This window comes from Cervus elaphus, chromosome 5 (assembly GCF_910594005.1).
Source record: "Cervus elaphus chromosome 5, mCerEla1.1, whole genome shotgun sequence".
Taxonomy (NCBI): Eukaryota; Metazoa; Chordata; class Mammalia; order Artiodactyla; family Cervidae; genus Cervus; species Cervus elaphus.
This window is the reverse complement of record NC_057819.1, coordinates 122005719-122033375: the sequence shown is the minus strand read 5'-3', so window position 1 is coordinate 122033375 and position 27657 is coordinate 122005719. Positions and strand designations below refer to the sequence as shown.

Sequence of the window (27657 nt, the reverse complement as noted above, 5' to 3'; positions counted from 1 at the left end):
AAGGGTGGGGAGAGGGGCTTGCGTTCAGGATGGACTCCTCCTCTTTTCTGCTGGTCGCGGTCAGGGAAGTGACACCCCACCTCAGCTGTCTGGCTTCGTGGTCAGCAGGTCAGCTCTTCACTCTCCTTTCTTCATCCACTGCCCAACAGAGAGAAGGATGCGACAGTCCGCCAGCAAGTCCTCCCAGGCCCGAAGCCCCTTGCAGAGAGACCGTCCCCTCCAGGCTTTACCTGCTATGTCCTCACCTGCTCCCCTGTGGACATTTGTCCCCTTCATGCCCAGGGGGCTGGGTGACCAGCAGCAGCTAAGCTCATTCCTCCTCTCCAGGCCACAGCTCCACCATCTCTGAAGGTGTCGCTTTCTTTAAATTTCTAAAAACCTATAAATCAGGGACTTCCCTGGTGGTCCAGTGGTTAAGACTCCACACTTCCACTGCCAGGGGTGTGGGTTCAATCCTTGGCTGGAGAATGAAGATCCCACATGCCAGGTGGTACAGCCCAAAGAGCAAACAAAAACTATAAATTACTAACAGAAACCAAGGACATCTGGGTGTTTTCTCTTCTCTGAAAGTTATTTTTTTAATCTATTGTTGCATCTTCCGTCTGCCACAGAGAGCCAAGTCACAGAACCAGGAAGGAGGCCCTGCCGGGAGTGTTGGCAGAGTCAGCTCCAATCTTGACGTCACTCGTGCTGGGCAGTGATGCCCCATGCATTGGGGCCAGAGTACCTCCCATTCGTCCTGTACAGACACAGGCCAGACAGCTGCCCCTTCAGGCCCCACTGTCTGCCTCTGCGTTCTTTTCAGGAAAAGGCATCCTTTCACTCCGTGGTTCAGGTCAGGGACACAGCCCTGTTGCCAATGCCAGGTACTAGCACTGACTCTGGTGACTAAAACAGGCAATAAAGCAAATGGGATCAAGGGCGATGGAAGTACACAAAACCAGAAAGAAGCAGCCAACGAGTCTACCAAGAAACAAGTATACTTTTTATTGTCAAGAAACATCGATTCTTAAACAACAGTGTTCGCTTCACTCTTAGCTGAAAACGGCTCTGAGTGACATTCTCTTGCCAGTCTGGACGTGGTGTAACCATGCTGCAGTGTATTCACTGTAACTAGAAATATCTTTGGCATTTTCTTCCCTTAGCGTCATAACTCGTAAAACATTTGTACAAAAAAATGTAGATTTACAGAAAATATGCATATAAATCACTTATCCTAAAACGTAGTAAATAACGTAGCAAAAACTTGATCAAATCCGTTTCATACACAAGCTGGACAGATTGGCTGTGCATAATCTCTAACTTATCTATGGTGTTTTATAAATTAGTGCTTTGACATTAAAAAGGAGGTTTATAAAAAGACCCCTCATAGTGTCGAAAATTCTTAATTTCTCTCTCCATTCCCACTTTTTGTAGTCCCTAGAATTTACACTCATCACAAACATATCACCATTCTTATAAAAAGTAGTTACTTTAAGAAAAAAGTTGCACTGCAATCATGATACGTTACATTCAAAATTCCATGTTATCCAGAGTTCTTCCCTTTATAAACACATGTCTGAAATAAGAGCCCATGCCCATCCATGCAGAAGTATCTGGTAAGCAGGGTACCAGCCTCAGTTTCATTGCTCGGGGCCACGTGGTCACCATGACACTGGCGGGCGTCTGGATCCAGAGCGGCCTCCCCCTCCCGTCTGTGCCCCTCCTCTGCCTTGTACCCTCCTCAAGAGACTTTGCAGTTGTTTCTGGAGCAGCGTCTGGGGGGGCTCTGGGGGAGGTGGGTGCCCTTTGCTTTTCGGAGGCTGGTCCTCTTGTGGCCAGAGCTGGTGGCAAGGGAGCAGGGGCGGCCATGCAGCATCCTGGCGTTCAGGCCGGTGGCCATCGAGAAGGACTTGAGGTGGCTCCTGAGGGCCGTGGGCAGCGGCAGCCTGTCCACCAAGTGCACAGGCGTGCAGGACACCACCGCCCTGCAGCACAGGTCCTGCAAACTCAGTACTTGGGAGAGAAAAGAAAACCTGGTCCATTTGTGTTGTCCTGGGCATGGGGGCAACACCGGGGCAGCAGGACGCCTGTCCACCCTTCTCTCTGGGGCTCTGGGGCAAGGTGTCAAGTCCCAGTCTCCCACCCTGTGCCTACATGTGGCGATTAGAAATGGGTGGTCCTGCTTCCGTCTCCTTAAACCCAGTTTGCCTCCAAACTTGAGACCACCACTGTCTCTCCCACTGGGTCTGAGAGATGAGTCCTGCCCGGTGATGGCCAATGAGGTCTCAGGATTAATGCAACCAGCTTTTGGGGCTTGAGGCCAAGGGCTTCAGGAAATGTGCTTCCCAACTGAGTAGCTGACCCAAAAAGTGTGTGTTATCAGCTTTATAAAGACATACTGGAGAATACACCAGAAAAGCAAATGCTGTCACTTATATTTCACCTACATCATTCGTTTTATAACGGAGTCAGAGTCCCTGCTCAGATAAAGCAGGGCTTCCAAGGGGCCTGCTGGGAACAGAGACTGTGTCTCACCCTTGGTGCGGTCAGGGCACTCCTCAACCCCTGGAGGATCAGACAGAAGAAACACAACCCAGGGCTTTGGCTCCTTTTAGAATCAAGGTCCTAATAATTTTCAGAACAGTGCTGCTCAACTAGGGGCGATTTTGACTCCCTAGGTCATTCAGCAAAGTCTAGAGACATTGACGGTTTTCACAAATGGGGGCAGGGAGACCAAGGATGCAGCTCACCCACAGCATAGGAGATGCCCCCACCAGAGGACACTCCATCCCAAGAGGCTCTAATGCCAAGGGGCAGAAGCTCCGATTTATGAGAATGGAGACAGCGACCTGGGGGCAGGTCCTGGGAGGCTGAGCGCTGGGGGGCTGCCGGGCAGCCTGGAGGAGCACCTACCCTTGCTCGGCCTCCAGAGCCGGTCCATCCCGTGCCGCAGCAGCACGATCCTGGCCAGCTCCATGAAGGACTCAGTGATGTTGAAATTGCACAGCGGGCTGACCTCGAAGAACGTCACACCCAGGCGCTCCGCGTAGGCCTGGGCCTGCTCTGTGGGGACCTGCCGCTTGAAGGCCAGGTGCAGGCGGTTCCCCACCAGGATCTTAGGGACCCCCGGGGCATGCTAAAGGGTGACAAAGAGGCAAGGAAAGTGGGTCAGGTGCAAGCTTTGTTGTTGGTATGACAGGTGTCCTGGGGTGATATCCACCTAGAACTTCAGAGTATGTCCTTTTTTGAAAGTAGGGGCTTTGCAGATGGAATTAGTTAAGATGAGGTCTTGGGGTGGACCCGATATCCCATTACTGTGTCCTTTTAAGAAGGGGAGAGGACACAGGACGCCAGAGCAGAGATGGATTGAGGCGTCCACAGGTCAAGGACCAGGGACAGTCAGTAACACCAGAAGCTGGAGGAGGCAGGAAGGATCCTCCTCTCAAACAAAGGGAGCCAACACCTTGATTTTGGACTTTGACCCCAGAACTCAGAGAATGAGTTTCCTTTGTGTTCAGCCGTACGGTCTGTGGTGAGCTGTTACAGCCACCCCAGGACACTCACAACAGTGGGTGGGACTGACCACTCGAAGTCCCCATTGGCAGCTGGGCTGCTCAGGGTGCCAGCAGGTAGCAGCCTAGTCACCACTGGTCAACCCACCTGACTGTGTGCAGGGCCTCATCCTGTGCTAGGAGGCGACATGTCCTCCCTGCTGTGGCTGGAGCCTCGTGCCCTGGCTCCCCTGCCCACCCCTCCGTGGGCCCACAGGGAGGGAGCCCTGCCCCTGTTGTACCTCATTGATCTCCTTAATCCACCGGTCGATGCCATCAAAGGACCAGCGGTTTGCGATGTCGTACACCAGGATCACACCCTAGGGAGGCAACAGGCCTCTCAGTGGCCAGCACGCAGGCCACTCAGGCACACACTCACAATGAGCTAAACAGTCATTCTACTTATTTTAACGCAAAACACATTTTTTAAAATATATGTGCCAAATGTAGCAGCTATATGATCATTTCCAATGATAATTTCATAAGCTCATGGAGAAACCCTCAAATGTGAAGGTGGGTTGGGTACTGGAGCTCAGTTCCCCACATTCATGAGCTGGTCCAGGGACATGGAATGTGGGGGAACTGCAGAGCCCACCCACCTGGACAGAGAGTTCCCACACACGTGCAGACACACACACATGTGAATGTGGTGCACACACAACCCACATGCCTGCATATTTATGTATGCACATGCATAAATGCACGTGAATACACACCACTCATGCACACGTATGTACAAATGCAACACATGCAACCACACCCCCCTGATGCTGAAGGCTTGGGAGTCACCAAACAGTCCACAGCACAACTTTAGATTCTGGCATCAACTTATATGTAAGCTAATTGCCTTGTCCTCCAAGTATCCATTAAAGAGCATTCTGAAAGTCATTATTAAAGTCAGTTTGACCTCCCAGTTCAAGGGATGTTACCTGTGCGCCACGAGAGTAAGAGCGGAATATGGTACAAAATCTTCCCTGACCCGATGTGTCCCTGGAAAAGATATTAGAGGCCTGTAAGAAGAAATCACTGCTTCTTGACAACAAGGTTTTTGAACTTGGGAGCCAGAGCAAGTACATTTTATAATTATCAGTCAGTGGCCATCCCAAAGGAAAGTCCAAGCTCCCAAGAGAACGCTGGACACATTTTCCCTGGAGAGATCCAGACCTTGAGATGTCCTTCTGGGCCCTTTCTCTTTTCTAATTATTTGAAAAGTCAACTAGAGAAAGTAGTAATGGGTTGAAATGTGATGTGTTAGCTGCTCAGTCGTGTCCGACTCTTTGCGACCCCATGGACTACAGCCCGCCAGACTCTGCTGTCCATGGGATTTCCCAGGCAAGAATACTGGAGTGGGTTGCCATTTCCCTTCTCCAGAGTAATGGGTTTCCACATAATAATTCTGACATTTCAATAAATCTAATTTAGGTTTTTTAAAAGTTGTTTAATTTGGAGATAAAGCTATGTAGTAAGGAATGTGAGTCTACACTGAGGGAAAAAGAGGCCAAAGGATTTGGTGGGGTCACTCCACTTCAGTTAACTCAAAAAACATCATGGGAATTCCCTGATATCCAGTGCTCAGCATTCCTTGCTTTCACTGCCAATGGCGTAGGTTCAATCCCTGGTCGGGGAACTAAGATCTGGCAAGAAAAGATCACAAGAAGCCAGCCCTGTGAATACACCCCTCTGTTCCTCAATAAGAGGAAATGATCCTGGGATGCATTCATCAGGATAAAGAAGAATAGCACTTTGGGACAGACTCCACCCTGTCTCAGGGCATTCACTGAGGTGGACTGACCACCCCAACCAGGCACATTGGCTCCATTTCAGATGCCAAAGAAACAGGAGCAGCTGTTACAAAAGACTTCTGAGTCCAGGAAAAGTTTGGATTGAGAGGGGAGCCCTCAGGAGGTCTCTGGGGAGGAAGGAAGGGAAAAGAGATTTGAGAGTCAGCAGGGACAGGGACATCGAGGGGACATCATGGAGAGAGGCTTCCCGGGTCAGCCTTAGAGGCTTACTGCTGCTGGTTAGGGGTGGGTGGGGGTGGGAGAAGGGGCTCTGGGCCCACTGGAGACACTTGTGGCCTTGAGAGAGATCTGGCATGGTCAGGTGGGAGAACGGAACCATGCAGGTGGCCCAAGAGAGGGGATGGCACAGGAGCTAGTGATGGTGGTCAGGAAAGCCACATGGCGTGGGGGCAACCCAGGGATTAGTCACAGCAGGAAAACCCTAGTCACCCACCCCTGGAGCTGGAGGGCCAGGGGTATCACACCAGAGCATCAGAACGAAGGCTGCCGGGAGTGGGGACCAAGAAAGAGACCCAATCCAGAGCTGGGCGACACCCTGGCCTCTTACACTCCCATCCCCGTCCACCCCCCGCCCTGTTGAGCTTGGTCACAGCATATGGCCCCTCTGGGCACCAGCGAGGCAGAAGAAGGCCACATGCTCTGGACTGACTCCGAGGCCCATGCAGATCTCAACTCCCTCGGGAGCCATTGGGTTAGGCTGGGGTCGAAGCAGTGGATCTTCCCTCAGATGGCATCAGAGTCCCCAAGGGGCAGGAGAGCTCCCCCCACCCCATGTTCAGGGGTCAGGAGGGACCTCTGACTCACCAGAGCTGCAGCTTCACCCGCCGGCCGTCCAGCAGGATGGTGGTGGTCTTGTAGTCGATGCCTGTGAAAGAGGGTCGAGGCAGCTTAAGTGCCAAGCACTTCCACAAAGTCTTGTTCTGGTAAAAGGTGCAGGTCAGAGAGACAATCTCACGCTGGGGGAGAAAGGACTTCCCACTGGTGGGATCCAGCGCTCACAGGGCAGCTGAACTGGGCCCCACTTGGACCCTGGCCCCCCAGCCTCACCTACCTTCTATCTGAAGCAGTCTCCAACCTCTACTCCTCCCTTACCTCCACCGCCTCCAGCTCAGTGCCCAGGCCCTTGCCACGACCTGAGAGGTGGGCAGCAGGAGCCCCCAGAACCATTCTGCCACTGGCTCTACACACGGCCTGCTGGCCCCAGGTTTGCTGAGAGACTGTGGGCAGCCCAGTCACACACCCTTGTCTCTGCTGGACTCAGGGCTAGAACATGGCGCTCCTCTCCTCCCAAGTTATCCCACTGAGAATGTAAGGTAAAAGTGTGTAGCAAATGAAATTAGTAATGAAGTATTATCTCACCTATGCAAAGATGAAACATGTACCTACGTGCACAAGGGTGATAAAGTAAAGTTCCTGTACTATAGCAAGACAAGAAAAATGACATAGATCATTTTTCCGCCCACATGGACTGCCTCCCTCCTCTGCCTTGTGTATCGGACATCTGCATTGACCACACCTCCCTAGGAGACAACGTGTGTGCCTGCTAAGTCGCTTCAGTTGTGTCCAACTCCTTGTGACCCTATGGACTGTAGCCCACCAGGCTCCTCTGTCCATGGGATTCTCCAGGCCAGAATACTGAAGTGGGTTGCCATGCCCCCCTCCAGGGGATCATCCCGACCGAGGGATCCAACCTGCATCTCCTGCATTGCAGGCAGGTTCTTTGTCACTGAGCCACCAGGGAAGCCCATAGGAGAGAACATTCCTTCTTAATTTTGTAAACCATCAGGATGGCCTGGTCAGCACTTGATAACTCCTCAGGAGATAACCTTCTTTCCTAATGTTGTGAGGGATCATGATGACCTGGATTTGCTTTGGATGAGCAGACCTAGATTATGTAAACCGTCAACATGCCTTTTGATGTATATCCCTTTGTCTCAAAAACGTTTATAACTCTGCTTTGACCTGTGACAGGCAGAGCAGTCCTCAGAGCTTTCCAAAAGACAGTCTCCCAGGTTATAATTCACAGGTTGGTACAAATAAAATTTTCCATTTCTTTCTTGAAAAATGTTAGTCTCTCAGTCATGTCCAACTCTTTGCAACCCCACGGACTAGGGCCCACCAGGCTTCTCTGTTCATGGAATTCTCCAGGCAAGAATAACGGAGTGGGTTGTCATCTCCTACCCTAGGGGATTTTCCAAACCCAGGGGTTGAAACTGGGCCTCCTGCATTGCAGGCAGATTCTTTACCATCTGAGCCACCAGGGAAACCCTTCATTTTCTTTCTTAGACTAATTGATTAATTTTTCATTGACACTCATGGTGTAGTTGACAGGATATCAGAGACACCGACCGGAGGACACCAGGGGTCTACCCTGAATGGGCGCTCAGTATCAGCCTTTTGAGCCCCTCCGGCTTCTCTGTACTCCTCAGGTGTTTTGGTGAGCTCTCCTGATATCCAGATCTCACTGTTTAAGTGATGATCCTACAACTTTTATTTAAGGTCTTCTGTACTTGACTTGGAGTCTTAAGGGGCACTGGTGAATTTCCTTGGTAGAGTCGTAGGGAAGTCTGGGCAGGACGCTCAAAGAAACATAGGCAGCTGGGGTTTTGTTAAATTTGGCTTCAATTAAGAAGAAAGAAAAAAAAAAAAAAACAAGTCGATACATGGTCTGACCAGTTTGCCAATGACACAAGCCAGCCTGCTCAGCCCCAAGAACAAGGGACATCAGCTCCTTCCCGCCACAAGGTGTCCCCAGGTGACTGAGAACCTAAGGGAGGTGTCCGGGGATCAATCCTGCAGATGAGCAGCAGTGCTAACAGCAGGTCCCACTGTTCTTCTGGGGACACACGAGATAAAAGCTGATCACCCAGTACTCCGAGCACCCATAGTGGTTTTAGACTGTCAGAGGGTGAAACTAAGATACGTAAAAAAGTCGAGCCAATCCTGGGGGTAACTCCCTGGAGAGCTAGACTCAGAAGCAGCACAAAGCTCATCAGCCACACTGTCCTCAGGAAGTTGTTCAGATCATATCTCACCTCTGAATTAGGCAACCAAATCGATAATGGGAAACTGTGCTTCAGAGGCCAAACAGCTCACGGATGGACAGCCACCTATGGGGACACAAGCTGGGTTTATATAGAACTGATGTTTGCAAGTGCTTACTTAATTGGGAATTAAAAGAAACCCTGCCTTGAAATGACCAAGTTGGGATTCTTTTTTTAGCATTCCAGAACTGATTTTTGTGTGAACACTCAGAGGAAGCCAGCAGAGGATAATTGCTTACTATGTCAGTCAGTCTCTGACTGACCCTGCTGGCAGGGTCTCCTGGAAACTAGAGTAATAAAAAGCTTTTCTTTTTTCTAAAGTTGGATTGTGTACATGCATACTAAGTCGCTTCAGTCGTGTCTAACTCTGCAATCCTATGGACCGAAGCCCGCCAGGCTCCTCCATCCATGGGATTCTCTAGGCAAGAATACTGAAGTGGGTTGCCATGCCCTCCTCTAGGGGATCTTCCCGACCCAGGGATCGAACCTGCATCTCTATGTCTCCTGCATTGGCAGGCAGGTTCTTTACCACTAGTGCTACCTGGGAAGCCTTAAAATTGGGTTAGCAGCAGAAAATATTTGTGGGGCTAGTTTCTTGGATCTTTTGAATTGGAAAGGCTCCTAATTGTTAAAATTTCAAAAAACTCATCTTAAACTATTTTACCTGTTTTAATCTGTATGCAAAAGCCCCAAGGCGGGGGACTTCCCTGGATGTCTAGTGGTTAAGAATGCAGATTGCAATAGAGGGGATGCGAGTTCTACTCCTGGTCAGGATAGATCCCACATGTTGCCGAGCAACTAAGCCCATGTGCAACTACTGAACCCACAACGAAAATCCCGCCTGCCTGCCTGCTGCAATGAAGACCCGACACAACCAAAAAAAGAAGTCTTCTTCATAAGTCTCCTGTCTTAAAGTAGGTTAAGGGCAATGCCACGTGTCTGGTGGGGATGGCAGAATATTCAGCCTCACGTTCTGAGGACACATCATCCAAGTGTTTAGGACACAGTATAGATGCCAGAGAGTGTTTAGGTCAGTAGTTTCAGATCTGGGTAATTGCATCTTTTAAAAATAATTTTTTATTTATTTAATTTTATTTATTTTTGGCTGTACTGACTCTTCACTGCTGCACTCAGGCTTTCTCTATTTGTGACAAGTGAGCTTACTGTGGTGGCTTCTCTTGTTGCAGAGCACAGGTTCTAGAGTTAGAAGGCTCAGTAGTTGCGGTGTGTAGGCTTAGTTGCTCAGCAGCAATGTGGAATCTTCCCAGACCAGGGATCAAACCTGTATTCCATGAATTGGCGGGAGAATTCTTAAACACTAGACTACCAGGGAAGTCCTGAAATTATATCTTATAGCAACTACCAAGGACCTCTTTACAGTCCTTTAAATCCCTTCGAATGCTTATATCCTTCCTTTAGCAATAGTCAGCACTGGGGCAAATGTAGCATGACACACCCACACACATACACAATAAATAAATAGAATATATACACATTTAATAAGTAGAGTGTATATATGCATAATAAATAGGTATGAATGCATATAATATATACACATAATAAATACAATGATAATTACATTATATATTTCATATAAACTGTACATAATTTAGAGATATCAAGGGAACATTTCATGCAAAGATGGGCACCATAAAGGACAGAAATGGTATGGACCTAACAGAAACAGAAGATATTGAGAAGAGGTGGCAAGAATACACAGAAGAACTGTACAAAAAAGATCTTCACAACCCAGATAATCACGTTGGTGTGATCACTCACCTAGAGCCAGACATCCTGGGGTGTGAAGTCAAGTAGGCCTTAGGAAGCATCACTAGGAACAAAGCTAGTGGAGGTGATGGAACTCCAGTTGAGCTATTTCAAATCCTAAAAGATGATACTGTGAAAGTGCTACACTCAATATGCCAGAAAATTTGGAAAACTCAGCAGTGGCCACAGAACTGGAAAAGGTCAGTTTTCATTCCAATCCCAAAGAAAGGCAATGTCAAAGAATGCTCAAACTACCACATAATTGCACTCATCTCACATGTTAGCAAAGTAATGCTCAAAATTCTCCAAGCCAGTCTTTAACAATAAGTGAACTGTGAAATTCCAGATGTTCAAGCTGGTTTTAGAAAAGGCAGAGGAACCAGAGATCAAATTGCCAACATCCACTGTATCATCAAAAAAGCAAGAGAGTTCCAGAAAAACATCTATTTCTGCTTTATTGACTATGCCAAAGCCTTTGACTGTGTGGATCACAATAAACTGTGGAAAATTCTGAAAGAGATGGGAATACCAGACCACCTGACCTGCCTCTTGAGAAATCTGTATGCAGGTCAGGAAGCAACAGATAGAACTGGACATGGAACAACAGACTGGTTCCAAATAGGAAAAGGAGTAAGTCAAGGCTGTATACTGTCACCCTGCTTATTTAACTTATATGCAGAGTACATCATGATAAACGCTGGGCTGGATGAAGCACAAGCTGGAATCAAGATTGCCAGGAGAAATATCAGTAACTTCAGATATGCAGATGACACCACCCTTATGGCAGAAAGTGAAGAAGAACTAAAGAGCCTCCTGATGAAAGTGAAAGAGGAGAGTGAAAAAGTTGACTTAAAGCACAACATTCAGGAAACTAAGATCATGGCATCCAGTCCCATCACTTCATGGCAAATAGATGGGGAAACAGTGGAAACAGTGACAGACTTTATTTTTTTGGGCTCCCAAATCACTGCAGATGGTGACTGCAGCCATGAAATTAAAAGACATTTACTCCTTGGAAGAAAAGTTGTGACCAACCTAGACAGCATATTAAAAAGCAGAGCCCTGCCCCAGCGCTCTGGCCCTGCACACACACCTTCTCTCACTACCATGGAGTTCGACCTGTCGGCAGCCGTGGAGTCCACCTCCAAGAAGCCCCAGGGGGCAGGCAAGGTGGGAGACCCCAAGCACAGCCCCCCCAAAGTTCAGGGCGGGTCTGCTGATAACCTAAAGCATCACCACGGCCATGGCCACGGCCAAGGGAGCGCCTCAGATTCCAGCAGCAGCTCCAGTGATTCGGAAAATGAGGTGAAGCCCGGCTCGGAGCCGCACAAGAGCGCCCCGGGCAAGGTCAAGAAGCCCAAGGTGAAAAAAGAGAAGAAAAAGAAGGAAGAAGGGAAGAAGAAGGCTTCCCATTGATGGGCCTGGGCGGGGCTCATTAAACCTTTGCACGGCCAAAAAAAAAAAAAAAAAGCAGAAACATTCATTACTTTGCCAACAAATGTCCGTCTAGTCAAGGCTATGTTTTTTCCAGTAGTGATGTATGAATGTGAGAGCTGGATCATAAAGAAAGCTGAGTGCTGAAGAATTGATGCCTTTGAACTGTGGTGTTGGAGAAGACTCTTGAAAGTCCCTTGGACTGCAAGGAGATCCAACCAGTCCATCCTAAAGGAGATCATTCCTGAGTGTTTATTGGAAGGACTGATGTTCAAGGTGAAAGTTCAATACTTTGGCCACCTGATGCAAAGAACTGACTCATTTGAAAAGACCCTGATGTTGGAAAAGATAGAAGGCAGGAGGAGAAGGGGACGACAGAGGATTCGATGATTGGATGGGGGCTCAATGAACATGAGTTTGAGTAAACTCCAGGAGTTGGTGATGGACAGGGAGGCCTGGCGTGCTGCAGTCTATGGGGTTGCAAAGAGTCGGACACAACTGAGCAACTGAACTGAACTGATACATATTTATATAGAGAGAATAGAGAAGTATATATTTATGGTTCAGTGGTAAAGACTCCACTTTCAATACAGGAGACATGGGTTTGATCCCTGATGGAGTAGATCCCCTGGAGCAGGAAATGGCAACCCACTCCAGTATTCTTGACTGGGGAATCCCATGGACAGAGTAGTCTGGTGGGCTACAGTCCATGGGGTCACAAGAGTGGGACATGACTTAGCAACTAAACCACCACCATCATACATAAAAGTTAACTTTGAAGTTGCTCAGACGGTAAAGCATCTGCCCACAATGCAAGAGACCTGGGTTCGATTCCTGGGTTGGGAAGATCCCATGGAGAAGAGAATGCCTACCCACTACAGTATTCTTGCCCAGAGAATTCCATGGACAGAGATTACAGTCCTTGGGGTCACAAAGAGTTGGACATGACTGAGGGACTAATGCTTTTTTTTTTGCATACACACACACACACACACACAGATACAAATATTTAGTTTTTCCCTTGGAATGCTTAAAGGTTTTTCACTGTCTGCCTGAAGCAATACATAAGTACACTTGGGTATCTATTTTTGCATCTGGAGATAACGTGGGCTTTGGCACATCTGTTTCCAGACAATGAGAGAAGACGCTTGCTATTCACAGGCTAGAGGGCTGTTTCACTTTTATCCTAAAGGAAGTTAATCTACCGCATGAGCTGGGCTGGCTCCTTTGATTTAGAAAGTCTCCTGCTGCTGCTGCTGCTGCTGCTAAGTCGCTTCAGTCGTGTCTGACTCTGTGCGACCCCATAGACGGCAGCCCACCAGGCTCCCCTGTCCCTGGGATTCTCCAGGCAAGAACACTGGAGTGGGTTGCCATTTCCTTCTCTGATGCATGAAAGTGAAAATTGGAAGTGAAATTGCTCAGTCATGTCTGACTCTTCCCGACCCCATGGGCTGCAGCCCACCAGGCTCCTCCGTCCGTGGGATTTTCCATGCAAGAGTACTGGAGTGGGGTGCCATTGCCTTCTCCGAGAAAGTCTCCTAGTGTACTTATATTTTAGGTCCACAATAAAAAAAGTTTCCGTAAATGTAAAAGAATTCATTCCTGACGGTCTTCTTAAGCATACTTTTAAAATGAGTTTTTAAAACTATATTTGGTTTTTGTTTTCATGAGTTGTGGACACACATGGTTTCAGGGGTCACATCATTGTCTAGGGCTTAGTGTGGAAAATGTACCACACCTGTGTTCCACTCTCCATTTTATTTATTTATTTAGATTCACTGCACAGCTCGTAGGATATTAGTTCCCTGACCAGGGATTGAACCATGGGCCCATGCCAGTGAAAGCATCAATCCTAACCAATTTTCCATTACAGAAGGTGAAAATATAGTTCTGTTTCACTGCCCTACCCCCCGCCTCTATCTCTAACACACATTCTCTCTCTCATTTATACATGCACACACTAACAGAGTCTAGTTATGTTGCTGTTTTAGCTAAATCAATATTCAATTTTACATCAATATGACCAAGTGAACACTGTCCAGAACTGACCCATGTGGTGTACTGTGTTTATCTGTTTTTCATGTACAATTTGTTTTTGTTTTGGGTACACTGTGTGACAGGTGGGATCTTAGTTCACCAACCAGGGATCCAACCTGTGTCCCCTACATTGCAAGACAGAGTCTTAGTTGGATTGCCAGGGAAGTCCCTGAGTTTTTTTGTTTGTTTCTTCCAGAGTTAAAGATTGCCTTTTGGTTTACTTGCTTAGTTTTCTCGAAATTATCACTAACTCCTCCCTATAATCTCCCTAGTCATCTAAATCTCTAGATGTGGGCCTATCTAAACTCAATGAAGAGTGACTGCCCTAGACACAACATAAATAAATGTCTAGGCTGCCCTTACTCCTCATTGAGTTTAGATAGGCCCACAGCTGAGGTAGGAAATAATTTTCCTTCAGAAATGCAATCTGACCTTTCCTCTGGCAAGGTATGAGGGGATTTTCTCCTTGACACTGGTGTTTTGCAGTTCCAAGCCTTATTATGGGGCATCTTTAATCTTCATTGTTTTGCTGACTGCTCAACGGGCTCTTTCAATCTGGAGATGCAAATCTTTCAATTTGGGGAAACTTTTTTTTTCATATTTAGCTATTTGGCTGCATCGTGTCTTAGTTGCGGCACCCGACCTCTCTAGCTGTGGTACATGGGCCAAGCTTCTCCGCAGTATATGAGATCTTAGTTCCCAGACTAGGGATCAAACATTCATCCCTTGCATTAGAAGGCAATTTCTTAACCACTGGACCACCAGGGAAGTCCCTGGGGAAACTTTCTTGAATGATGCTTTCTTCCTCTGGGGTGTTATTAATAAGATGTTGCCTTTCTTTGGAAATTTTATTTCTGCCATCACATTTGCAATTTCCAAGATCTTTGTTAATTTTTGATTTCTCCCTTCTGACATTCTGCCTCTGGTCACAGCCGCAAAGCTCCTACTGGACCAGCCCTCCTGCAGATAACAACTCTCAATGGTGGACATGATATAAAAACCAGTGAGCTGACAACCCTGGAGAGTGACTGACTAAGCAAGTGGGAGAGAGAGTGTCTTCATTGTTTTCTCCACATTGGCATCATAGCTTGCAACAATCGTATAGCTTGGAATTGTCTGGGGCCAGCTTCCTCCCCAGGTGGAAATTAACCTAACACAGAAGAAGCAGGGATGGGGCATGGGCAGGGAGCAGCTTTGAGGAGAAGGAATAGTGGAGAGTCCAGAATGGCTGAAGTCAGGCACACCCCTCAACCTGTCAGTTACAGGAGGCCACACACTTCTCTTTGCTTAAGCTTCTTTGAGTGGACACTGCACCAGAAAATGCTCTGTCTGACAGAAAACCCATGAAGCACAGTGACTGGAGAGAAAGACAGAGAAAACTTGACACACAAATCTTGGAAAAGCTACAGAAGTACCTTTTAACATCTTCCCAAAGCAGAGCACAATGCCCTCCACACCCCGGAGTTTCACTAACAGTAAAAATGTATTTGGGCTTCCCAGGCAGTGCTAGTGGTAAAGAACCCGCCTGCCAGTGCAGGAGACCCAAGAGACATGGGTTCGATCCCTGGATCAGGAAGATACTCTGGAATAGGAAATGGCAACCCACTCCAGCTTTCTTGCCTGGAAAATTCCATGGACAGAGGAGCCTGGAAGGCTACAGTTCGTGGGGTCACAAAGAGTCGGACATGACTTAGCAACTGACCACCAAACATGTATGTAAAAGAAAATCTAGGGACTTCACTGGTGGTCCAGTGGCTAAGACTCCACACTCCCAAAGCAGGGGGCCCAGCTTCGAATCCTAGTTGCAGAACTAGATCCCACATGTCACAACTAAGAGCTCACATGCCGCAACTAAGACGTGGTACAGCCCAATAAATAAATAAAAATAAATAAATTTTAAAAATCTAACTCAGCTATAATGATGTAACTATTAATGTTGGGACCCAAACTGAACCCTGACTCTGGTGGTAGTTCTCATCAGGGCCAACCCCTGCCGGCTCCCCCGTGCTCGGCACACCAACCGTGATGCCTGGGACCGTCGGGCACCTTCCCCGAGCCATGTGTGCTCTGGAGACCCAGGCCCACATGGTCTCCATCAGTATTAATGTCCTTTAGAGCTGAGACCCATCCTTCTTCCTGCACAGACCCATCTGTGCAGCTGAGTGACCCACTCCCATGGCAGGCACCTCCTTCATCCCCGTAGCTGAGAATTTGGGACAGGGAAGGTTGAGGGGGAGGGTTGGGGGGGATGGGAAATAAAGCTTGAGAAAACATTCCTCCCCTTTGATCTGTAGGGTGGAAAGTGGGAGCAAAGATGGGCTAGCCCACCGGGGACCCCACAGGTTTCCCATATAGGACTGTGAAGACCCTGCAAGGAGAAGCTCTGTGGCACCTGAGAAAATCCCGTTCCTGATGACCAGCAGTTCCCTCCCTTTTCTTTTCTTTTTTTAATTAACTTATTTTTTATTGAAGGATAGTTGCTTTACAGAATTTTGCTGTTTTCTGTCAAACCTCAACATGAATCAGCCATAGGTATACATATATTCCCCTCCCTTTTGAAATTCCCTCCCATCTCCCTCCCCATCCCACCCCTCTAGGTTGATACAGATCCCCTGTTTGAGTTTCCATACAGCAAATACCCATTGGCTATTTATTTTATATACGGTAATGTAAGTTTCCATGTTACTCTTTCCATACATCTCACCCTCTCCTCCCCTCTCCCCATGTCCATAAGTCTATTCTCTATGTCTGTTTCTCCATTGTTGCCCTGTAAATTAATTCTTCAGTACCATTTTTCTAGATTCTGTATATATGTGTTAGAATACGGTATTTATCTTTCTCTTTCTCCCTCCCTCTTCCTGTGCCTCAGTTTCCCAGATGGCTCATGTCTGAGACCTGCCACCAGCAGTGGCCTCAGATCAGCACAAGCTTCATTCTTCCCCAGGCCTCTGGGTCCCAGAAAATAAACCCTCCATCAAGGCTGTGCCCACCACGAAGAAGCCCCCAAGTCCCACCTAGTCATGCCAGGTTCAAAGCCTCATTGTGAGAAGGGTCTCTTTTTTCATCCACTTATTTATTGAATCGTTTTTTGTTTTTCTTTTTAATGTTCCTCCATTTATGTGTTTGCTATGTGCCTATTTATTGTACTTCCTCTTCTCTGACTGTTACTTTTTGGTTCCTAGTTTTGACAGCAGTAGTGTCCATGTTAGGCTCAGAAGGTGTAACACACATTCGGTGCACTCAGCCAATTCACCAAAATAGAATAAAAATACACCAAAGCTCCTAGAACAAAACCTGTCGGAATGTTCACTGAGTGAATCAGAACAACAGAGACAAGAAGAGAGATAATTTTAGCCTAAAAGAAAAAGCAAATGTCAACTGCTAAGCCACTCCTTACACTTTGAGGCCACCGGATGTGTAAATAATCTATTTCAGCTCCTCCTGCACCTGCTGAATTCTATCTCTATGACTGGGAGGATCCAGACATGTAAATACCGGCTAAGTATCATTGACGAACGTATTCATCATGAGAACCTGACTTTTCAGAACATGTCTTATGTTGAATTAAAATATCTGAAAGCAGAGTGCTGGCTGCCAGGGGTGAGGGAGGGTCCAGGTTTCCACTTGCAGGGATGAGGAAAATGTTCTAAAATTAGAAAGTTACAGGGTTGTGAATGTCTCAAATGCCACTGAATGAATTCACTTTAACACGGTTGCATATGTGCGTGCTAAGTCGCTTCAGTCATGTCCAACTCTTTGTGACCTTGTAGCCTATAGCCCACCAGGCTCCTCTGTCCATGGGATTCTCCAGGCAAGAATACTGGAGTGGGTTGTCATGCCCTCCTCCAGAGGAACTTCTTGACCTAGGGATGGAACCCGTGTCTCCTGCAGCTCCTGAACTGCAGGAGGATTCTTTTTCTTTTTTCTTCTTTTAAACAACTTTTTATTGGATATAGTTGATTTACAATGTTGAGTTAGTTTCAGGTGTGCCGTAAGATGAATCAGTTATACATATACATATATCCATTCTTTTTCAGATTCTTTTCCCGTATCAGCCATTACAGAGTATTGGGTAGAGTTTCCTGTGTGATACAGCAGGTTCTTATTACTTATCTATTTTATATATAGTAGTGAAAGTGTTAGTTGCTCAGTCATGTCCAACTCTTGAGACCCCGTGGACTGTACCCCGCCAGGCTCCTCTGTCCATGGGATTCTCCAGGCAAGAATACTGGAATGGGATGCCATTTCCTTCTCCAGGGCAAGCGGATTTTTTACTGCCGAGCCACCAGGAAAAGTCCTTTAACATGACTAGTTTTATATTATGTGAATTTCACCTTTAAAAAAATCTATACGTAAGTCCTATCCCAAGATGTACCCTGCCCGGCTTTTCAGATCAGAAGGGCACTTTGTTGGGAAATGTTGGGGCACCTCATAGGACTGAGGGGGCTCAGCATGGGAGAAGCATGAAGACCCCAGGGCTGAGGTACAGGCCCAAGCTTCACCCACGGCTCAGAGCCTGCCTCACGTTTCTAAGTGGTTCTAAAAGTGTCATGTTTTAAATGGGGATTTGAAGTGTGTTCATCATATGAGAATACCTCGCAGAGAGCAGCTACTGAAGTCCACACTAGTCCCGCTCTTTTTTTTTTTTTCCATTTATTTTTATTAGTTGGAGGCTAATTACTTTACAATATTGTAGTGGTTTTGCCATACATTGACATGAATCAGACATGGATTTACATGTATTCCCCATCCCGATCCCCCCTCCCACCTCCCTCCCCACCCCAAGTCCGGCTCTTTTTCAGAGTCTGTGCTTAGTCGCTCAGTCATGTCCAACTCTTTGTGACCCCATGGACTGTAGCCCACCAGGATCCTTTTGCCCATGGGGATTCTCCAGGCAAGAATACTGGAGTGGGTTGCCCTGCCCTCCTCCAGGGGATCTTCCCAACCCTGGGATTGAACCCAGGTCTCCCCCATTTCAGGCAGATTCTTTACTGTCTGAATCAGCAGAGAGGAAAGTGTATTCGCTGTACATTTCTCCTTCCTGGTTTTTCTCTTTGAGATAGCAAAGTGGGGACTTCCCTGGCACTCTAGTGGTTAAGAGTCCGAACTTCCAATGCAGGGGGCAAGGGTTCAATCCTTGGTCAGGGAACTAAGATGCTACACGTAGTATGGACAAAAAGAAAAAAAATATAGCAAAGTGGTTTGACCCTGGCTACCGCAGCTCATCTACACAGCTCCCAGCTCTTAGCTGCCCCAGCTGCTCACTCCCCATTTGGGGGCTAAACTCCCATGCCTTCCCTGGCAGGGACAGGACCACTGTCATGCCCGCCTTTTCCCCTAACAATCTATGTGCTAAGCTACTGTATTCAGGCCTTGTGAAATCCCACAGCAAGAACAAGCTCCACCAACCAGATACTGATGGGACCCAGTACATCACCCACCAAGAATGAAATTAGGGGTAACCCAGAGTTTCCCCTAACTATCACTTGATATGGCCCAACGACTACCCCTTCTTTCCAGAGCCCCGACACCTCAGAGGGTCCCAGCCCCTTCAAATTGCAAAGCTGCCCCTGCCAGGTCTCAAGGTCACCCCTTAATGTGGGCACTGCTTAGACTTGGACTCAGGCCACCAGCAGGGCTCAGTGATCAGGTCCAAGTTCCCTCTGCTTGCCACACAACAGGTCAATGAATCCAAGAGACAAGATGTTGGGGCAAGGAATACGATGAAAGCCGGTTGACTGAGAAGATGGCATAAATAAGTGGAGAGAAATAATGTGTTCATGGATTGGATTGATAGACCCAGTATAGTTAGGTTGGCAGTTCTCCCCAAATTGATTCATAGATTCAGTTTCAGTCAAAAATCCTGGTTGGATGTTTTGGGGGTGGGTAGATTGACAAAGCTAAATTTTATATGGAAAACGAAAGGAATTAGAATAGCTCTCACGCAGCAAGGAAGACCCAGTGCAGCCAAAACTAAACTTAAAAACAAAAAGAAGATCACCTAAAGAGAGAAGTCATCTGCGTTAGCAAACTGATGAAATGCTGGTAGCATCTTAAGCCAGCATGCTGCAGTTAGACCAGCTTTAGGAGCCCCTGGAGCCCCTGCAAATGGTTGGGTGGACCAGCACCCTTGCTCCTGGAGAGGAGGAGAGGGGAGGGTGACTCAAGCCAAGTGAGGAATTTGGTTGAGGCCTCCAAGGAGGCAAGCTCACTTCTGAAGAAGGTAAACCCTGAAGACGTCACTGAAGCTGCTGTCTTACATCACAGCCCCTTTTAAATTGTCTTCTTTGTGGATCTGACAAAATCTACATAACTGATATTTTTAGGTCCAAGCCCCTCGGGCATTGCAGCTCTTCTGTTTTTGTTTATACACAATTCACCCTTTGCCCCCAATTAAGCTAAAGAAGCCTGGAAAGTTTGAAACATAGGTTCAAAGCAATCTCTTAAGGTGAAGTGAGCCTACCACAGCCTGCAAGTGCTCAGCAATATGCCAGCCATTTCCACACACCTCGCTGCCTCTCTTCACCCCTAACAGTGGACATGTAGAATCTGAGCTCCTGGGCCAGTGACGAATAAGCAGGTGTGGCCGGCAGGACCTGGGCAGGCCCTGGAGGCTGTGATTACCTGGCTGAGCTCACCCTCCAGTCACCAGGCATCCCATGACAGTAGCAAAGGACACAAGGGGTGGTGGGTGGGCCTCTGGCTCTGGTAGCTGAGTCTCTGATTGGAAGGAACCTGGACTGGCTAGTTCTGAGCCCTTCCCTGTCCATCGCCTAAAGTCAGGTTCACCCTGGACTGGGGGTTTGCAGGACTTAGAGGTCAGACTAAAGGGGCTGTCACCACTGCAGGGAGAAGATCCCACAAAGACACAGGAGAGGTAGGACTTACTCAAGGACTTTTAACAAGAAAATCTGATACAAATGCACTTTTTTAAAAATAATTTTCAAATACATGGAAGTATTTATGACATAATTTAAAAAACCCAATGCATTAAGTTTACTGAGTGGTCACAAGTGGTACTGAGGGAGATGAAGGAGTTTGACCATGAAGAAGGAGGATAAAACATGACTCAACTCTCAGTTCAAACTGGAAAGTGATGACTTTATAAATCGTGCTTTGAATCTTAAAGTGGTTGCCCAGGGAGATGGGCAGAGTCCCTGTAAGCTGTCTGCAGCATCTAGAAGGTAGCAGGAGAGAGTGGGCATCTCCTGGCAGAAAGACTGTCAAAGGCAAAGAGAAAAGACAAATAACCTATTTCACACCATGGTTCTTCTATACTCTCAATAAGTGGGAACTGTTATTTTTAGCTCTTGGCAAACATGAAATGGAGAAAGAAAGATAGGAGCTTCCTGCTGGGCAAAGGAAGCTGGAGAAACAGTCAAAAGAAAGTAGTCAGAGAAACAGTGAGTCTCCTGTTGGGAAGGAAAAAAACTGGAAGGCGAGAGATTGTAGCTTTTAATGTCAGTGTGATCCACTCCCATCACTCATGAAATGAACAAAATGTAGAAACTCAGCAGTCAGGGAAGGAAAGGGTATGAACGTGGCATCAGGAACACTCCAGCCCGAGCCCAGCGGGGACCCAAGATGAGCCGCAGCCTTGATTCGCCTCCTTCTGGATCCTGGCTGTTGAGGCCTTCTTTCCACTTCTGCCTGGAGCAGGACTTCCAAGGGGTGAAGAGGCAGGACTGAGCACCAACCCACTGGACAGCAGTGAGGCTCCAGGGCCAGTAAAGGCCTGGCAGGACCGTGAGTGTACATGTCACTCATGGGATGGAAGGACAGCTCCTTGGGCAATGGGCCACCCAGTGAGAGGTCTCCACAGCTCACATGCACCCTCCTGCTCCTCCCAGAGCTTGGGTTGCAGGACAGGGTCAGGAACCCAAGACCCCGTCCTCCAACTGCAGGCTAGGAGGAAAACAGAAGGTCCTTGGTGGAGAAGCCAGGCCTCACCAGACTGTGTCAGAGCACAGACTACGTGCAGGTGGAGCTGCCCGGGTATGAGACAGACACAGGGATCCACAGCAGCTCCTCCTGAGAGCACGGAGCAGACCCACCTGCAGAGCAGAAAGCATGCAGGTGGGGGGTTGTCTGGTGCCCCGGCTGCGACAAGAATGACAAAGCAATGCCGGGGAAGGGGGTCTCTACTGGGTATCCAGCTGGAAAAGAATGTGTCTTGACCTCCACCCCCCACCATCCCTCAGTCCAGGGGGACAGCAGCCTCCAAAGTCAGAGATAAGACAGTGGAGCCTCAGAGGACATCCCCAGCCTGGAACAGGCAGAGACTTGTTCAGCACCCAGAGGCCCCACCATGAATACCCATCATTTGGATTATGTAAAAATGAAGGGTTTCTGTTCTTAGAAATACTATTAAAGGGATTAAAGGCAAAACATCAACACATGAGTAGGTACTCACGATACGTATTTCTGACAAAGAACTCACAGCCAGAATGTATTTTTTCAAACACCCGCACTGCCCAGTAAATTCAACCTAATGAAAAATGGACAAAGGTGTTCAATCTCATCAGTCATTAGAGAGATACAAATTCAAACTATACTATACTTTCCAGAAGGGCTAGAATGCAAAAGAACAAGAACCAAGTGTTGGTACGGATGTGAGCAAACAGAACTCCCAAACTTGGCAGCAAGAGTCTAAACTGAAAACATTTTCAGGATATCTTCTTAAATTAAACATATGTGTGCCACAATACTCAGCCATCCCAGGTATATTCTGACAGAAATAGGTCTTTGGTATTCCAAAGACGCACAGTGGAAACATTCACAGCAGGACTAATCACAACAGCCAGAAACTGGAAATCACAGAAATGCCAACCCCAGCAGGATGGGTAAATAAATAGATCAGGGTGCATTCACACCAGGGATATCATAAACCATCCACAGCCATATATGACCCAGGAGAGTCTTACACAATGAGAGCAAGAGAAGCAGTCACAGTACAGCTCTAATTTTTACACAGAATGAACGAAAAAATAATGACCCATGCTGTCAGAAGCCCGGCCAGTGGTCATGTTTTGGGGTGTGGTGGCTGGCGGAAGGATTGGGGGCCTAGGAACCTGTTGGTGTTGTGCTTCCGGGGTGCTGGTTGCATGGGTTTGTTAGCTTTGTGAAAATTCACTGAGCTATGCAGTTATAATAGGTACATTTTCCTATATGTATGATTCATACTTCAACAAAAGTTTAAAAAGGAATGGGAAACAGAATTCAACTTGTGAGGAAATGTGAGCCCAGGAGCAGATGGAAATTCATTCCAGTTACTTCATGCAATGAAACAATCTAATAAAAACATGAAGTTGGTAAAATAGTTCAAAGGAAAGTTTTTTAATGAACTTGTAAAGAAGTTTTTAAAAATTGAAAAAGAGGAGAATTTTAAAAGTAAGGAAAAATTAGAGAATTCTCTGGTGGTCCTGTGGTTAGGACTCTGTGCTTTCACTGTAGAGGGCATGGGTTTGATCCTTGGTTGGGAAACTAAGATACTCCAGTATTCTTGCCTGAAGAATTCCATGGACAGAGGAGCCTGGCAGGCTACAGTCCATGGGGTTGTAAAGAGATGGACACAACTGAGCTACTAACAGGCAGAATAATGGCCCATCAAAGAGATCCATGTCCTAATTCACAGAATTTGTGGATATGTTAGGTTACATGGCAAAGGGGAATTAAGTTTTGCTAGTGAGGTGATCTTACGATACAGAGATTATTCTGGATCATCTAGTGGCCCCAGTGTGATCACATCCGTGCGTGCTAAGTCTCTTTGGTCATGTCTGACTCTTTGTGACCCTATAGACTGTAGCCCTGCAGGCTCCTCTGTCCATGGGATTCTCTAGGCAAGAATACTAGGTTGGGTTGCCGTGCCCCCCTTCAGGGGATCTTCCCAACCCAGGGATCGAGCCCATATATCTTACATCTCCTGCATCGGCAGGTGGGTTCTTTACCACTAGCACCACCTGGGAAGCCCAGTGTGATCACAACCTTTCTTAAAAGTGAGGCAGGAGGCAGAGTCCAGCTCAGAATGATGAGATTCAAAGAAAGACCCCCCCCAACCCCCACTGCTGGCCCTGAAGGTGGGGAAGGACCTACAGGCCAAGAGACAAAGGCAGATTCTAGAATGTGGAAAAGGCAGGAAAACAGACTCACTACTAGAACCTCCAGAAAGGAATGCAGGCCTGCTGATCTTTATTTTAGCCTATGAGGTTGTGCTGACTACCACCCCTCAGAACTGTAAGAGACTTTGTATCATTTCAAGCCACTACATTTGTGGCAATTTGCCCAGCAGCCACAGGAAATACAACTGGTGTCGCTGAAGTAGAAACACCAATAAATGCACCAGAAGATGTTTTGAGGACATAAGATAAATTTCCCTAAAATTGAGAAAAAAATCTGCAAATTGAAAGAATACTCAGTGTGTCGGGAATTCAAAATGAAGCTTTCAGCTCTGAGACATGGTCTGGTTAAGCTCAAGAAATGAAGCAAAAGGAAGGAACCCTTCAGAAATTCGTGAAGAAAATGCAAATCACCTGTATGGGGAAAAAAAATCAGCTGACTTCAGGCTTCCCCACATCCAATGGCAGAGGAGGGAGCAGTACTTACAAAGGTTGAGGGAAAGAAAACAGCAGTTGAGACTATTACACCCAGCCAAGACAGTGTTCAAAGATAGAGGCAAAGGACAGTGTCAGACATGAAAATGCTTAGGAAACACTCATGAACCCGTCCTCAAAACATGATTGAAATGAAATTAGCTAATCAGAGGGATGGCAAAATAAAAGATTACAGGTGAGCACAGAGGACTCTGAAATATTGAATTAACACTGAGCAATTGTGGGCACTGTAGCTACTATGCAGAATTGGGTGTTTGGAACCTGGGCAACCTGAACATAATAAACAGCCTCTGAACTCAGGCATAGGGTGGAGGGAGATGGGTTGTGAGGCTGAAAGGCCCTCACCTTTTCTGTCAGAAGCACCCACGCTGTTTCAGAGTGAAATGTATCTTTAAAATAATAATTATGATGATTCCAATTTCTTACAATTTTTCATAATCTTTTTCAGTTGTGAATAGTTTTATTTATTTATTTTTGGCTGCCTGGGTCTTTGTTGTTATGCGGGCTTTCTCTAGTTGTGGCAAGTGGGGGCTACTCTCTAGTTTTGGTGGGCAGGCTTCTCACTGTGGTGGCTTCCCTCGCTGCACAGCATGGACTCTGGGGCACGCAGGTTTCAGAAGTTGCAGCCCCTGGGCCCAAGGGTTGCAGCTTCTGGGTTCTGCAGCACAGGCTCAATAGTTGTGGCACACAGGCTTAGTTGCTCCGCATCATGTGGGATCTTCCCGGATCAGGGATTGAACCCCTGTCTCCTGCATTGGCAGGCAGATTCTGTACCACTGAGCCACCAGGGAAGCCCCATAGTCTCTTTTCTTAATCCAAGAAAAATCTTTTAGTAAATCAAAGACCCACAGAGGGCGCATCTATCTGCAGCGTCTCAAGCCAAGCTGACAAGACCTTTTGTGGAACGTGTCTTTTTAGCCTAAATCCTCCCTCTGTGTCAAGGAAAAAACTTCAGGAGAAATCACTAACTAGTTGTTGGAAGTCTCGGTTCAGCACATAGAATGAAAGTAACAGAGCAGAAGCACCAAGCCTCCATTCACACCAGCCAGAAGGACCTTTGTGCAAACGCTGGTCCACGTTCCTTTTTGCCCCCACATTGTTCATCTACTACAGAACAGAAAACGTTCCACAGCCTATTCCCCCCAAACATACACAGCACTGTGTTTGCTGAAAGTTTTGTTACTTCACCTCTGGCCCATCCATTCACTGAGCCCCACACCAAGAGGACCCAGCTGAGGAGGAAACAGTCACAGCTCCCCAGCCTCTTAGAGCTTAAACCCAGCACTGCGCTGTCCAGCACTTCTGCTGCTTCGCAAGTGGCTGTCCAGCACTATAAATGTGGCTAATGCACACTTTTAGGGCTTCTCCAGTGGCTCAGCGGTAAAGAATCCACTTGTAATGCAGGAGACCTGGGTTCCATCCCTGGGTTGGGAAGATCCCCTGGAGCAGAGCATGGCAACCGACTCCAGTATTCTTGCCTGGAGAATCCCATGGATGGAGGCTATTGTCCATAGGGTTACAAAGAATTGGATGCGACAGAAGTGACTGAGCACGCACACTTTTAGTTGTATTTCCTTCTAACATGCTTTAAGCGTAAAAAACTACGTGTAGCTGATGACATCATCTTGGACAGTCTGTTCTAGAATCAGAATCTGCATTTTCATAGGACCAGGAGGTGACTGTTACATGCACTGCAGTGTGAGAATGGATCCAGGTTTTCACCGTCAGCTCATGCCCCCATCTCAAGCCTTCCCCAACTCACTGTGCTGCCCATTGTCTTCTCAGTCCTACCCTGGCTGACCAGGACAAGAAGCAGCCCCAGGCAGGCTTGAACATTAAGATTCCATTCCCTAGGCTACCTTCCTCAGCTACCCAGGAACCAGACAGCAAGCAGCAGCCTCTGTATTGGAAATGTGGCTCCTGCCCCTGAGATGTTAGCTCAAGGGTGAACATCCACAGGTCTCCTTCCACAGCCACTCAGTCTGCACCGGCCAAGCAGCCTGTAGTGGGTAAAGACCTGGGCACTGCGGGAACACCTGGTCCTCCCACCTCTTGGCCCAAGTTCCGCCCACTTTCCTCCCTGCTGCCCTTCTTTTCCTCCTAATGCCCACCCTCTTTCAGGGGCTGCTGCTCTCAAACCAGAAACTTCCCGGACCCCCTGTAGGCTGCCATCCGGTCCTCTGGTCTCCCGTCACCCTGGGACCCTCACTCTCTGTCGGTCCTTCCCTTCTTGCACCCCAGACCATGCTCCCTAGAGTTACTAGGGTACCTTGCCCTCTCAGGCCTATCCACCAGGAGGAGGAGCCCCTCCACACACAGGGAACCCTGGAGAAGCCTCGAGATGTGTCCGCTGTGCTTTCCCTCCCTCCCTTCCCATCCGACCCAAGCGCAGAGCCACCACCTGCGAGCCTGCCCCCGCTGTGCTCCGATCCCACGCTCCCAGCCCCTCGCCGGCGTCGCATCCCCACGCGTCCTTTCCAGACTCGTCGTGTGCCAAATGCGACCTCCCGGCAGGACACCCTGGAGCAGCCCAACCAACCTTCCTCCCCAAACCCGGACTGTGTGGTCGTCTGGCAGTCACCCCCAGGTCAGGAGTACCCCAGCGCCCCATTCAGCCGCTCGCTCCCGCCTCACGCTCGGAGTGCGCGCGTCCCAGCCGCACCCCCACTAGTCCCCTGGGCCCCCCATGTCCAGGGTTCGGGGTGTGCAGCCGGGGCTGCCCGCGTCGTGCGAGCGGGATTCCGGCAGAGACTCGACGGCCCTAAGCCCGGCGCTCCCCTTCCGGGTCCCGCGTCCCCTCTCTTTCACAGTCCCGGCGCGCTCCACCCCTCCTCTCCGCGCCTCGGCGGCCTCGCTTTCCCTCCCAGGCTCCGCGCCCCCTGCTCCCCTCCTTGATCTCCCTGCTCCCTCCGCCCGCGGAGCGCTCCCCTTCGGGACCCCGTACCTCCCCGGCCTCTTTTGCTCGGCTCTTTGGCGCCCCTCCCCGGGCCAGCTACCGCTCTTCGCAGCCCCCGCGCTCTCCACCCCGTCTCCTCTCCTCCCCTGCAACCCTCCCCCGCCTAGCTCTCGGGCCTGCGCCCCTCTCCTCCCCAGCCCCCGCGCGCTCCACCCCCACTCCTTCCCGGCCCGGCGCTCACCCGCGGGGTGGCCGTACGGGGACTCGGCCGCACCGTCCTGCAGGCTCGCCAGGATCTCGCCTTTGCCCACGTCGCTGTCGCCCACCAGCAGGAATTTGAGCAGAAAGTCGTAGGCGCGGACCGGGCTGCCCCCGGTGCTCATCGTGCCGCGCCAGCGCCCGCGCCCATGCCCAGCCCACGGGACAGCGCAGAGGCGGTGGCCTGGCAGTCCAGCGCCGCGCGGGTCCAGAGGTCCCTGGAGCACTGCTAGCCCCGCGGTCCCCGCAGCCTGACAGCGCGCACTCGGGCTCCGC

The 27657-nt window shown here is 48.5% G+C and overlaps 2 protein-coding genes across 2 annotated transcripts; one reads left to right on the top strand and one right to left on the bottom strand.

Moving 5' to 3' along the window:
• Window positions 1-964: 964 nt before the first annotated feature.
• RAB40B (RAB40B, member RAS oncogene family) lies at window positions 965-27657 on the bottom strand. The gene is made up of 6 exons (XM_043905107.1): window positions 27365-27657; window positions 6140-6200; window positions 4463-4523; window positions 3776-3853; window positions 2896-3118; window positions 965-1995 (listed from the first exon to the last, which is right to left on the bottom strand). Exons 1-6 carry the CDS (start codon window positions 27504-27506, stop codon window positions 1724-1726), a joined length of 837 nt encoding a protein of 278 aa, XP_043761042.1. The 5' UTR covers window positions 27507-27657; the 3' UTR covers window positions 965-1723.
• Window positions 11210-11616, top strand: LOC122695340 (immortalization up-regulated protein-like). The gene has a single exon (XM_043905108.1). It carries the CDS (start codon window positions 11254-11256, stop codon window positions 11560-11562), a length of 309 nt encoding a protein of 102 aa, XP_043761043.1. The 5' UTR covers window positions 11210-11253; the 3' UTR covers window positions 11563-11616.